Source organism: Camelina sativa, chromosome 18 (genome assembly GCF_030686135.1).
Source record: "Camelina sativa cultivar CO46 ecotype springtype chromosome 18, ASM3068613v1".
Taxonomy (NCBI): domain Eukaryota; kingdom Viridiplantae; phylum Streptophyta; class Magnoliopsida; order Brassicales; family Brassicaceae; genus Camelina; species Camelina sativa.
In genome coordinates, this window is record NC_141897.1 from 12,642,226 (window position 1) to 12,658,074 (window position 15,849).

At 35.1% G+C, this 15,849-nt stretch overlaps 1 protein-coding gene across 1 annotated transcript; it reads right to left on the reverse strand.

Moving 5' to 3' along the window:
- Nucleotides 1–13,615: 13,615 nt before the first annotated feature.
- Nucleotides 13,616–14,500, reverse strand: LOC104704121 (glutathione S-transferase T3-like). The gene has a single exon (XM_087497804.1). It carries the CDS (start codon nt 14,498–14,500, stop codon nt 13,616–13,618), a length of 885 nt encoding a protein of 294 aa, XP_087353930.1.
- Nucleotides 14,501–15,849: the final 1,349 nt, after the last annotated feature.

Genomic DNA, 15,849 nt, shown 5'->3' on the forward strand with positions numbered 1-15,849 from the left:
TACGGAACTCAATGTTGATACTTTTCTTCCAAAAAATTGCCAAGCCACCACATTTACCAATTGGATGCACCGTATATACTCTATCATATCCGAATATCTACAGGGACATTCCTAATATTCATAGTCTCCATCAAGAATAAAATCTCAGGAAAATATTTTTTACGCATTTCCATGAAACGTTGAACTGTCAAGTTCTGATACCTCCCCAAACATTGGCAGTTCCAACTGATAATGCTCATTAGATATCAGACGGTCCCTCATTTGGAACCACCTCTTGTTTTTTGCGCTTTGCGACTTTTTTTGAATCAGCTTTCCCATTGACACCTATCCTCTTAGGTGAAAAACCTTCAGATTGAGCTTTACCTTTCTGAGGCAAACATTTTTCAGAGTTGGAGACAAAGCCTTCCGGCTTCTTTTGGATAAAACATGTCTTCTTCCTAGGCTTAGCTTTCAAATTTTTTTGTCCCGGATGCACTAGGTTCAACGAACCCAAGAGCATATGTCGTTGAACAAAACATTAAGGAGGATGACAAATCTGATAGTCGACTAGACTAGGACCTGTGACTTCAAATTTGTTCTGGTTTCTTTGGGATAGCAATGGCGCCGAGCAAGATTGATTCTGAGTTGAGACAACAGGAGAGTTAGTGGAATCATAATCGAAGACCAATCCCTTTTCCCTAGAGAAATCCAAAGAGATAATGGTGGTTGGTTTCATGCGCAAGATCGTCTTCTGGGAAATAGGGATGATTCCTACTTGGTCTTTCCTCAGAATTCCGAAAATAGGATCACCTTCTTTAAGGATGAGAGATTTGTAAACCTTTTAATTTGTTTAAAAGTATGTATATGTAAAAAAAATTAATTTTAATCATTTGGATAGTTAAGATTTGTAAATATATAAAATATATATTTTTGAATACAAAACAAATTAATATATAAGTATTACTAAAATAATATGAAATCCGCACCGAAAATAGTTTTTCACCAATCATATATTATTTTGTATCTCTTACTTTGCTTTAACAATATTTTTCATGCAAATATATTTGTTTTGTAAGTACGCAGTTAAACCATATCGCACTAGCAATCCAGTTGTCCTGCATAACTAAATCTGTGGTTACCATTCAGACCCTCAATGTTAAAACCTATATATAGAAAAGAACAATTTTATATGAACTACTCATATTTACACGTGGATAGAAAAGAACAAGCGGATTTCAGTTTTGTTATGCATGAAAATAAATCAGTGAGCGTATTTCTGAAATATTATTGCGCCATCATTTTACGAAAGCCGCAAAAATAAATTGTAAAGTGTGACTCGTAACTTAAAAAAGTTTTTTTGAAAAAGTATAGAAAATCACACTACTTTATTGTCTCCTGAAACAACTCAACCCGTTTTTTTTTATAATATATAATTAAGCATCTCCTACAACTTAATTAAACCAACAACATAAATATCACTAACCAACCATAATACCAATAACATGCACAACATAATACATATAACAATAATCATCTCTAATATAAATCATTTCTTCCATCGACTGATTTAATCTCCAAATCCATAGCTACGTCGACTGATGCAAGGATTGCGTCGTCGCGTCTCCTCCAAATCCCTAACTGCATCGACTGATGCACTCCTTGTGTCGATCGATGCAGTCGCGCAAATCGTCACTGAACACAATCTTTCTCGCCTTCTCTCGGCTCCAATCGTTCCCATGGCGTCCGTGACACCAAATCCGACCTCAACAGGCCACAACCAAGCATACAAGTCAATCACAAAAAATCACACAAAACACACATCTAATTGCTTTGGATAAGCCATGCTCCCGCAATCATCTTGATTTAGAAAGAAAAGGACGTAAAACACCAAGATCCAAGCCTCCTAGAAACCTCCAAACATCACTCCACGTTCAGATCCCTCCAGAAACAGGCACAAAAGACTCACATAATGAGTTTACAAAAATTTATCTTTCTCTCAACCTCCAAAAACGGAAAACACTCAAAACTTCACCCTAACCGTTGAGTTTTCCATTTCATACATGAGTCCTACGGTTTTCACATCAAACTACGTCAAACAGGAGAAACTATAACTAACCAAAGCACACACCGCACGGTTGCATAGATCGATGTACAAACCAGAAATCCGATCTCGGGCATTTCAATTCTCCCCCACCAACAAGGATACGTCCTCAAATCCCGAAACATTTTCCATCTGCCAAGTACCTCCATGCAACCACCATCACGGCCTGCACGTCCTCAGACCGGACTAGACACCGTCAGCCAAGGTTTCCCGTGCAACTGTCGAAACAGTTCGCACCACCATGTGACCCAACGGTCCACATAACCCTGACCCCACTGGTCAGCACAACCCAAAACGCAAGATTACCCCCAACCTACGAGGTCTACATCCAGTCACTATGCTCATATCCACCCTGGACATTGTTTGCTCTCTTGCTCATCCATTATCAGGTCGCAACCTTTGAACTGCACCGCCTGCACTGTCAGACTATCGTCCTCGACCAATGCCATCTTACTCTTGGATCATCACCCTCGATATCTCGGTACCAGGGGAACTACTCATCCCCTCCGAGGAACTAATCATCCTGTAGGAGAACAAATCATCTCCTCTACCACTTTCAGGGTCGCAACCCCTTAAGTCTGCGGTGCACTAGGGGAACTAATCATCCCCTCAGGAGTAGTAATCATCTCCCTAGGAGAACTAATCATCTCCTCATGAGCAGAAAAGTCATAACATCTATAAACATCACCTGAGCAGAACTACCCTCACCGGAATATCACCGCTGCCATTACCACTCTTCAGGCCATCTCTAAAACATCCCAACCACTCGGGTGTTTACACATGCTCTTACCAAAATAGACAAGCTATAACTATTCATATAACTTTCCATTTCTAGAACCACAAAATCATTTAACCCATTACACATCAAAATTCAATAAGAACTAATCATCTTATTAAATCTTCAAATGCAACAATCGTTTAAAACTCCAAAAAGAAAAAAGTTAACAACCATTATAAACCAAAAAGCTAAACTTCGGGATGGGTGCATGACCCTTCCTTTTGTTGCACCACTGCCTCTGTTGTCTGCTGCAACTTCGGACACTAAGGCATGATATGCCCCACCTCCCTACAGTAGAAGCACACTTGAATGTTTCCTTGCATCCCACTTCTCTTGGGTCAGCTCACCAACCTATGATCCATGCTCCTGCACCCTTGACCACCTTGGCTTATCACCGACGTGTCCTCCCGCTTCCTCTTATGTCCTTGCACCGGCTTGCTGCCCTTGCATGGAATGCTCTGCTCTGGTGTCTCCTCTGTCTGAATGCTTGGGCTAACCACCACATCTTGCTCCCTCAAGTTGTCCTCGAACTCAAACGTGGTCTCCACAAGCTATGCTCTCGTAGCGTAGTTCCTCCCTTTGTAGTGGATCCTCAAGTTCTAACGAAACACCTACATGAACCTCCTCACTTGAGCCGCCTCAGAATTCATCTCTCAACCCCCATACACTAAAGCTGAGTAAACCTCACGTCCAGATCACGAACTGAACGAGTTCCCTCCTTTCACTATAGAAAATGCACCTCCATCCGGCCATGTGCATCCCAAGGAAAATACTTGCGGTTGAACACTTCCACAAAGTCAACCCAATTCATGTCCCTCTTCACCCTCCTGGCAGCCACTGACCTCCACCATACATGAGCGTCATCTACCAAGAAGTGAACCCCAATTTCCACATGATACTTCTCACGATATCTGAGAGACTTGAAGTTGCATTCCAGCCTCGTCCTCCATGCATAAGCCACATTAGGGTCGGTACAACCCAAGAAACGCTCTGTACCGATCCTAACCATATTCCTCACCATACTAAATACTCAGAATGAGCTCATGCACCTTCCGCCACTAGCTGTTGCACCTTCGCCACCACTGACGGCACCACTGGAGCCTGCGCTAGAACAACTGCTAGCATTCGCTCCAACAATTGTGCCAATAAGCCCGCTAGGTTAACATCTCCACCAAGGCCTCCATCTACTGCGACCCTCTCACCCCGAAGCCCAGCACCACCAGCCGACCCGGCACCGACACCGCTCCCGGACCCCTCCTAAAATGCATACGACTCACTGACGCGCTCTACCATCACACTATGATCCACAATATCACTAGCAATTGAGCCTCTGCTCCTACCACAACCACATTCGCATCCACAACCACGTCTACGTCCACGTCGAGAAACAGTTCCAACTCTAACAATCTGTACTACCAAGACAGAAGGCGAAGCAAACAATTCAAACCGCATACCCAAACACACAACTTACTGTGGAATCTCATTGAAGGCTCGAAGAAGATAATACTAGGACTCTATACCACATGCAAATTGACTAACTACCCATAATCAATTCCATCACACAACAACATACATCAAGCAACATGAAAATAATTCACCCAATTAAATTCCTAAACCCACTCTAACCCATTCATTAACCTGCCTTAGAACCGTAAGAGCTCTGATACCAAAATGAAACAACCCAACCCGTTTTTTCATATATAATTAAGCATCTCATACTACTTAGTTAAACCAACAACATAAACATCACTAACCAACCATAATATCAATAACTTGCACAACATAATACATATAACAATAATCATCTCTAATATATATTATTCATAACCCTTATATCCAACAACCTAGCATGCTTCTATATATTCCAATCATTAATAACATAACCACTAACACACAATCAAGACCCTAGATCATCTTCCTCCTCATCGCCATGATTCCACGTCACATATCTGCACACCACAAACAACAATTGAGATGTGTAAGTATTATCACAAATACTCAGTGAGGCGATCTTCCCATCTATTGGGCTATACACACAAGCGAAAAGACAGCACAAACAATGCAAAAAAGCAAGTAAAACAGGCAACTCTGAACACATGCGTGACTCTGCAACTTTGCGTCGACCAACGCAACGTCGCTGCATAGACTGATGCACTCCTTGCATCGACCACTGCAATCTCCAAATCCTTAGTTGCATCGACCGATGCACCCCTTGCGTCGATCGATGAATCCCTGTGTCTCCTCCATATCCCTAACTGCATCGACCGATGCAATCATCGCCGTACACAATCTCTCTTGCCTTCTCTCGGCTCCAATCATACCCATGGCGTCTGTGACGCCAAATCTGACCGCAACATGCCATAACCACCACGAAAAATGAGCACAAACAAACACAAAAGCAATTAATCACCCAAAATCAAACAAAACACACATTTAATCGCTTAGATAAGCCATGCTCCCACACTAACCTTGATTTAGAAAGAAAAGGAAGAACAACACCAAAATCCAAGCCTTCTAGAAACCTTCACATGTCACTCGAGGTTCAAATCTCCCTTCCCATGGACAGATCCCTCTAGAAACAGGCACAAAAGACTCACATAATGATTTTACAGAGATTTCTCTTTCTCTGAACCTCCAAAACAACAAACACTCAAAACTTCACCCTCGGCGGCGAGTTTTTCTTTTTATACACGAGCCATAGGTTTTCCACATCAAACTGCGTCAAACAAGTGAAATTAAAACTCACACAAATACAAACCGCACCGGATTTCCAGTTCTTGCATCGATCGATGCCCTCCCCTGGCATCGATCGATGCACTGAACCGGAAATTCCGTTCTGGGGTGTTACATCTCCATTCATAGCCTTATGATTTGAAAATTTTATTCTTTTAATTCTGCTATAAGCAATAATAGTCACTATTATTACTGCTTTATTTTTAGGAATCGTCAAGCTTTTCCAACAAAAAAAAATAAATTAAAGTGATTCTGGTTAACAAGGAAATAATATGCTAATAGATATCTTTGTGATATTCCAAATCTTAAAGTTGTTGTTTCTCCTGTATTTACCTTTATTATTATTTATTTTTTGTAGTTTCTCCTTTTTTTTTGTCCTTATCTGAAACTAAATAGATAATCCGTGATTGCACCTGGATGCAAGAAAAAGTTCTAAATTATTATTTGTTATCTATGAATTAATTACATTATAACTATTTTGTTGTCTTAGAGTATATTACATGTGGATTGTTAATATAGCTGTTGAGTTAAATAATATATGTTAATTGTTAATCTAATATTCAAATTTATCTCAGTGATGTGTCCAGAAAAACTTTGTTGAAGTTTTGCCAACATTTTAATGTCAATCCGCTATTCTGTCCGGAGATAATACTTTCTTCTAAATATGATGTTATATTTTGATGTTAATGTGTGGTATATATATAATATAATATATGATATTTTAGTCAAATATTAATAGTAAAATAATTTTGATATTTATTTATTTCTTATATATATATTTATATATATCCTACTATATTAATTGAGAGGTACAAATATGAAACTAACTTTAGAATATGTAAAAAAATATATTTAATTGCCATTAGAAAACGTAATTAAGCTCATTTAATTAATTAAATAAAAATAATTAATTAAGAAATAAAAAACGCTGACAGATCAGATATAAAAAATCTTGAAAAAATAATAAAATTTTTTCTCTCTCTAATAAATTATGGACGAAAATTACTAAATATTTTTTTAAAAATAGAAACCAATCAGAATTTCAAAAACTAAGATTTTATATCCAAGTACACAATATAATTATTTTTAATAACTACATTTTGAAGATTTTGTTAAGATTTAAAATTATGATTCTCCTATCATCTTTACTTTCTTTTATTTACAAATTGTTTTAAATTTTCATATAATACTTATGATTAATAAAATTCAGAATTTTTTCTGCATATGTTGTGATTTGAATTTTTTTAAACGAAGATATATTACTCAATCTATAAAAAATGTGTATTTTAATTTCCACATTGGTGGGTTGGTAAAACTAAATTTATAAAGATGATAAATTAATAATTTTTATTTGTCACAATTATAATATTAAAATTACTACTTTATATTTGACAAAATAATGATGCAAATGTAACAAACAAACATTATAAAACTGTAATAGACGTCAAAAATAAAATACTATAATATTCTAAAATATTTAGTATTCAAAAAGACTAATAGATTTACAGAATAATTAAAAATTGTTTGAGATAATAAAACATTTCTTTTTTAAAAAATATAACAATAATTTTTATTATTATATTATAATTTTTTTAAAATGTTGACTCGTGCTTTAAGCATGGGTTATCTCCTAATATATATATATATATATATTTCGAAAGGAGTTTTGCGAAAGTTAGTAATATTTTTGTTATTTTTGTATAAATTTAATTAACTAGAAAATTATATAGAACACAACCTACATGGCTATAATATGACTAACTTATTACATCTTCCAAAATCTAAAATAACGAACCTCAACAATAGAAAAGAGAGCAACACTTTTTGGCTTGAACTTATAATTCTCTACTATTGTTGTCGTCCCATAGATGTACTTACGTATCTCCCTTCCCCTTCCATTTGTATCTACATTACTCAACACATAAAATAAAACTTAAATATCAAATCTTTTGTTGTACTATCACAAATCAAAGTAATTAAATTACTCATAAAGTATCTTGTTAATTTACAGTATTATCATTTCTTCTCATGCTAGATATCTTGTCTTTGATCTCACTACGGACCCATTTTAGTTAGAATCTGTCTAAAATTAAACAAATTGTACCGATCAGTTAAACTTGTTCAAGTCAGTTATTAGTTTGGTTACTCCAGCAAATTGATCGAGGAAAGAATACAAAATATGCCAATTAAATACATAAAACTAAAAACTACTTATTTTCTCACTTACTATATCTTACGTGTTGATTGGTTCTCTCACTACTTTCTGCAAAAGCTGTGTTTGCGGGTAGTAGCAATAGGTGCCAATCACACAAACTGTTTCCAATCACTCCCAATAACTTTCAACCGCTCGAAACTACTGAATTCTCTCGCAAGCGTTTGCGGATGGGCGATTGCGGTTGAATTTTTTTTTAAACAAAAAATAAATCAATAATATTAAAATACTTTTCTCGTATATCTTCAACCTAACCATTATACCCATTAAAGATGGAAAATCCAGAAAACAAACAATTACAAAAAAATAAGATCCCAATTAACAAAAACCCGGGAAACATGATGTAAAGTTATTGGCAAATTGCACATAAGTTCAAAAACTCTAAATAAATAGAACATTTTATCAGAAGTTTAAGAAAATAATTTTTTTTTTGTCAAATAAAAAGAATATTATTTGTGAAAATATTAAAAAAAATCACCAATGACTTTTCTCAAATCTTTCATAATTAATTTACCTTAGCGTTGTAATTCAATGTGAAGAACTTATTGAGTGTGTGGGATTTAGCAGAGAATAACTATAATCTAAAGCATATGTTTTTCATTTATCACATTACTTGATTAAATTTTGGGTGAAAATCCAAATACATAAGGTAATAAGTATTTCAATATGAAATTTATTTGTTTTCTGAATAATTATTTTTGTATTTTTGATGAATTTTAATTATAAATCAAGTTTCATAAATTTTTTGATGTTTTAAAACATTTATTTAATTCTATATTACATTTATTATGTTTTAACCGCTATTGCAATCATTGGTCAATCAGTCGTAAAACTCTCGTAAACGCACCCATTTTAAAACACTAAACCAGTTATTCAAAATGCTTAATAACGTTTGAAACCACAATCGTCAGTTTCCGCAATTTCCCACAACTGTAAATGCTGTGATTGAACCTGTTAGTGCTCTGTTTTACTTGGTGATTCCGTAAATTTTATGAGAATTAATTTAGAAGCAACAAAAAAACAACATCGACATCTCCGTTTGTTATCTGTCATGTCTAATAATTTCTTCACTTTTCTGCTTGCATGTTTTCTTCAGCTTTGCTTTTTTTAATTCTCTTTGGCTTTATTTTAAAAGAAAAATAATTTTTAATCCCCTTCGGATAACAGAGCTAATTGTTGACTGAAATATACACAGAGCAACTCCAAGATTTAAAGCTATATGCACCTATATGATAGTAAAACATCATGAACCCGTTTTTTTATTAATAATAATATAATTAAATATTTTATGATATTTAATTACAATTCAAACAATAAACTAATATACACAACATAAGACATAGCAAACTAACTCCAATTTATTATAAATAAAATATCAATTATCTATACTATTAATTGGAGAGTACAAAAAAAAGCAAAAAAAAAAACTAAAAAATTCCATTAAATACCCCCACAACAAAAGAAAAGGAAGATGAAAAAAAATATTAAAGGACAAAAATGTAATTAAGAGTGTAAAAAATGCGGACCCTATTTGTTTGGCTACAATCTTATTCGGATCTCAACTATCCTATATGTGTATCCAAACACTGTTGTCCTCTTCCCAAACCTGTAAGTCAAAAATCAGTTATGATCAAATGCGTAATAATCGTATAATCATCAGCGAATATTAAATACCTACCATATAAATTTATGTTGATAAAACCAATATCATATTCAATACCTACCATATAATTTCATTTCGTAATTTAAACTGCTAAAAATCAGCGAATATAAACAAAACCGTTATAGAAAACTTACCATTCGTAATAATCGGTACCATATTGGATAATTACCATTTCTGTTGCTCATTTAATCTGATAAAGATCAGAGAAAAACAATATGGAAAGTAATCCTATCAAATCATATAAAACAAAGAGACCGAATGGTGGCTTTTTTTATATTAAATAGGATAAGAAATTAGGATACTCGAATTTATGAGAGAATATTTCTAAAACAGAAACTAAATATCTGCTACTTGAAAGATTGTGTATCGGTTTATACTTATCTAACCTAAATTATCAATGCTTACGCTGACTTTTGTATATAAATATAGCATCCGAATTCTACCATTTTAGATCACCTAAAGCTCTAATCTTTTTCATTCAAAAACATCGATCGCCAAAAAAAAAAATATGTAGTAAATAGATTGATGGATTCACATACCTTAACGATATTAACCCCTTGAAAACAAGTTAGCAAATCCAAGCCATCCAGACCAAAATCCTCCTCCAATCATGGAAGCAAACCATAAAGCATTTTGGATAACCTGTACGTCTCTATAAGTATAGTATATCATAGATGAGCTACTAATATTTGTTTTTCATGTGTTTTATGTCAATAAGTTTTCTAATTTGTCCTCCTAACTATTTTGCAGCTGAAAATCAAAATACAAAACCATTCTGAGCAATTGATAAGTTTGTGAATCAGAATTCTCAACTCCAGGATCTTCAAACAATCAACAAGTGGTAACTATTTATTTATATCTTCGTATATGACACCCAAATTTTGTTTAAAATAAATAATGTTAAGAAAGATCTAATTATTTTCTAAATTTTATGACAAGTATAGGACATGTCAATGTAAGAAACAATCTATACCAGATTATTGTTTTGTTCAACGTTGTTTTTATGTATGGTTCAAACAGATTTAAGAATAAACCAAGGTAAACGTAGATAACTAACTTTGTATCTTGGTTTTTGCAGCTTTGAATAAATAACAGTTCACCTCAATAAGCAACCATAAGGCACTCGAAACACTAAACACTTGAAAAACTCACCTTATGGTACGACATCATCCACCCCCATACTTGATAGACTCAACGTACTGATGAGCTGTTGCAATTAGAAGTCAAAACAAATTAATTGTAGAAAAGTGTTTTCCTTTTTATGTTATTAAATGTTTTATCTAACTCTAATTATATGTATTACCAATTTCTTCATCCGTTTTCCCTTATATGAAATTATGTACTAAGAGTTGTTGCCTTTTTCTAAATAATTAATCTACAAAATATTAAAGTTAATCGAATATTGAACAACTATAATTGACAACAAGAAAATGCCACATTTTAATGGAAGTGGGAATTTCAAGACTATGAACGTGAATAATCAATCATCACCAAAGATTAGAGAGTTACAGGGGCAAAACTGCTGAATAGTCAAAATAAGCGAAACTAAAATAACTTAAATTTTGTCTAATGCTATGATGAGTCTTTTAAAGAACAGTCCAATTCTAATAATGAAAAATTAAGAGAAGCAGGATGAGATAATCAATTAATCAAATATTCGACTAAGCAATTGAACTTTTACAATTCAATTCAAAGTGAGAGCAACGATGAAGATAAGAGGTGAAAGAATGAAGAAAAAAAAACTTACCTTCTCCAAATCGAAAACTCTCTCTTCAGATTTTACTGAAATCAATGATGAGGATGAAAGTTTAAAGAAGCATAAACTGAGTTACTGAAATCACTTACCCTTCACCAAATCTCGGAAAAATTGAATTCTCCCTCGACAACCCTAGAATTTGGGGAAAATAAATTGTAAGAGCAAGGCGAATGGGTTACTCACGATTAAATTAATCATATAATTTTTATTAATCTAATCAAAACAACCCATTAAATACTTATCAAAATTCTTCCTTCCACTAGAGTAACCCACATAGGTTTCTCAATCATTAAAATTATTGTTTATTAATTTTGAAATTTAAATAATTTTAAATTGAAAAATAAGTAATATTAGTTACTTATATTAGAAATAAAAATATTTTACAGAATTCAGAAATACTAAACATATTTTACAAAATCGGGGAAAATAGACAAATATAAATTATAATAGAAGAAACGAGCTACGGAAAAATAAATTAAATCCGTTCTATTGTTGGGTTGCACCAAATTTTTGCCAGATATGTTCAATCAAGTCTTTTTGAAGGCGGTCATGCATTTTTGGATCCCGAACGTCATTTCGCATGGTCATTATATTATGGAGATTCGTTGGCCTATCTGTTGAATATGATAAATCCACATGAGAAGTTCCGCTTCCTTCTCCTTGATAAAACTCTGATGGATCGTAGAAACTATATTCATGTCGTTCGTCTTCCACTATCATGTTATGCAATATTATACAAGCTCTCATTATCTTGCCTATTTTTGCTTTATCCAAAAAAAGTGCGGGATTCTTTACGATTGCAAATCGAGCCTGCAAAACTCCAAATGCACGCTCTACATCTTTTCGACATGCTTCTTGATATCTAGCAAGGAGTTGGTTTTTTTGACCTTGTGGAAGTGTAATTGATTGGATGAAAGTTGTCCATTTTGGATAGATACCGTCAGTGAGATAGTACGCCATTTTGTATTGCCATCCATTGACAACGTAGGTAATTCTAGGAGCTCGACCCTCTAGTATATCATCGAACACTGGTGAGCGGTCCAAAACATTGATATCATTTAATGTACCTGGTGGTCCGAAAAAAGCGTGCCAAATCCATAAATCTTGCGATGCCACAGCCTCTAGTACGATTGTCGGTTTTCCAGATCCACGTGAATACTGTCCTTTCCATGCCGTCGGACAATTCTTCCACTCCCAATGCATACAATCTATGCTCCCTATCATTTCGGGAAAACCACGATATTCTCCAATATTCAGTAATCGTTGGAGGTCTTCCGTTGTAGGCCTTCTGAGGTACTCTTCTCCGAAAAGATTTATAACTCCGCTAACAAATTCTTCAAGGCATTTGTGCGCAGTGGTGTCAGCAAGTCGTAGATATTCGTCCATCATATCTGCTGCACTTCCGTATGCCATCATACGAATTGCTGCCGTACATTTTTGAAGTGCAGAAAGACCGAGCCTTCCAGTTGCATCTCGTCTTTGTTTGAAGTAAGGGACCCCATGTTCAATACTATTAACAATACGCAAGAATAACGGTTTGTTCATTCTAAATCGACGGCGAAACATACCTTGAGTGTAAGTGGGATTCTCACTAAAATAATCATTCCATAACCGATTGTGGCCTCCTTCTCGGTCTCTATTAATGTGCACTCTTCTGAAAACTGGTAATTGTGGATCTTCCGATTGAGTCCAATGGTTCTGAATTTCCTCCACTATACTGTCAACTTCTTCCTCTACCATATCATCAACTTCTTGATCAGAACTCCAACTTGACATCTTGTTAAAATATTTGTGGGTTTAAAGATAGAAAATTTGATCCTTTATTGTGGATAAATGGTTTTTTTGTTTTTAGGTTTAGAAGATAGAAACTGTTTGAGAACAAGGTTATGGTTTTAAAAGTTTACAACTTAAAAAAAAAACCTACAATCCGAATGAGAGATACAAGAAATGAAAAGAAGGATGATACGAATGAATCTGATATGTGGCCAATATATAGAAAAGGCAAAACATAACAGGCCGAAAATGATTCACAAGTCACTAGGACCACCGAGAAACATACAAACATACAAAAAACAACATGTCGCATACAAACAACTTCACGGTTCTTAACAGAACATGACCACCTTCACGGGACTCACCAAAACACAGGCCCACCTTCACGGGATTCACCAAAAAACAGTTCCACCTTCATTAGAGTACAAACAGCTTCACATGTCGCATGGACCCCAACAACCTGAAACATAACAAATGTCTTAATCAGAAACGTAAATCATAACACAACAAAGCTCAAAGTTGAGACATAAACAGATGATTAAACATAAACAAAACAAGAAGATTTGCATATATAAAAAACGTAAATCATAACACAACAAAGCTCAAAGTCGAGACTCAACCTAAGTTTTTGACAACAGTTGGTCAGTTAGCTTGTCTCTGAGTGTGACTTGAGCTTGTGTAAGGTCAGGCTTGTTAAGGAGACTCTCAAGCAATCTCATTTTGCCTTGCCTATCTTTTGCCTCTTGTTCCTTATCCTTCATGGCTATAATCTTATCCAGTTTTCTCGTAGAGACATCCTCACCATCATTACTAACTACCGGTTGCTTACCTTTCTTCTTCGAAGCTTTAACACCCGGAGGCCTCTGTTCAGCGCCATCATTTGTTGAAGTCGAAACGTATGCTCCGTCTGAATCAAGCTTAGCCTTCTTGTTTGAATCCTCCGAGATCCATTTCTGATCATGCTTGAGTGCCCTCCAGTAATGCCCTAGAACAAATGGCTTACCCATATCATTCTTGTAAAGCTGACATGCCATAGACATAACATCATCTTCAGATTCTCCACTCTTCCTTCTTGCACTGGCTTGTGTGTAACACCCAATAAATTTGTTCACTTGGTGGTTTATCTTGCTCCACCTAGCCTTACATTGCGACGACCCTCTAGTATGTGTACTCGATGCCTTCTCACTTGCTTGGAAGTACTCGGCAATTCTCTTCCAGAAGGAACCAAACTTTTGCAAATTACTAACAATCGGGTCTTTGCTGGTATTTAACCAGGCACTGATGAGAGTAATATCCTCCTCGGTACTCCACCTTGTCCTACTTCCTCTACCGGCTTCTTCTTCATTCTCGTCGACACTAAGGTCAATACAGTCTTCGGTGACAGATGGTGTGCTAATTTGGACAGGCTGAGAAGAGAATGTGGGGATGTAGTCGACAGGTTGAGAAGGGAGTGGGGTGGTATACTGATTAGGCTGAGAATCCTGTTGAGAATTCAACAGATCCATATAAGTATTAGGAGGATAACTATAAGGGTTTGAAGAACTCATAACTAGAGTATTAGATAAAAGGGTTAAGTTCAGAATTAGAGTAAATGGAACTTGGTAAGGGTTTATATTGACCTAAAGGTGTGTTTAGACAGAGATAGATGCACTATAAACGTGTATCTATCCAAGATTAGACAACTGAAAAGTCTGAGTTTACGTTGATTAGATTGTAATTGGATTAGATTGTAACGAATGTGTTTACTTTTGTAATGTGTGTTTGCGGAAGAGGAATATACACTAACAGTATAGTTAGATGTAAACTTGAAACACAAATTGTTAGTTGAAACCTAGATAGTTTAAAATTGAAAAAATTATGGTTTTTTGTTTTATGATTTGCAACCATCAGCTTTAGTAGCATCATATCTTATCAGACATGATGTCAAATTTTTTAAAAAAGATTTTCAAAAAGTAGTCTTTAAAGTCAAGCCTATTTTCAAATGCAATCATTTACATGAATGACTCAATTTTCTTTATAATACAAACAAAAGCAGCAAAGCATCTTCTTTTTCAAATAGGATCCAAGCACCATTTTTCAAAACAAAACAACAATCACTTGCTACCAAGCCGAGAACATGTTACAACATACATGAAAAGATCAGAATGTACCTGGTTTTAAAACAGTCTCCACAATCTGGATGATCAATGAAATCAGCCAATGTCAGCCGCCTATTGTTCCTGTCAGAACACAGTGAACATCTTTAAGTAGTTAGAATCGTTTCTTAGTTTTATGGAATCAAAATTTTTAAGTAAATAGAGACTAAAGTGATGCTTACTGTAACCATCATCAAGAATCAGAAAGATGTATCTTCAATTCCCATAACGGAGAACATCTCAGCTACACACCACTGTCTCCTTTCAGCAACACAATACAGAACATCAACAGAGATCAAAACGAAAAAATAAAATAAATGAAGCAACAAATTTGGAAGACAAACCATGGAGGAGAGAGAGAAGCTGGATTGCTTTGAGTTTGGCTCTTTCAATTTGGCTTAGCGAGAAGCCTACTTCATCGAGTCCACAAATCAACAGAATGAACATAACTTGCCTTGTTCTGTTATGTGTGTTCCACAACCAAAATGCACCTACAAGAAAGACACATCACAAAACAAATCATCTACATTATCGGACAATCATCCATGAGTGAAGTAAAGCAGACAAACAGACAAAACAGACCTTGATAGGCTTGACTCTCATCCCACAGATCAGTGGCAGCTACATATGGCTTCCACGAATGGCTCTTCCTTCTTACATCACAACAATAGAACACCACAACTCCGAAAGCATGAAAATGATTCACCAAACACCATAAC

Bases quoted from the DNA above. Each gene is read 5' to 3' on its own strand.
- LOC104704121 (XM_087497804.1), bottom strand. From the start codon at position 14,500: ATGGATCTGTTGAATTCTCAACAGGATTCTCAGCCTAATCAGTATACC.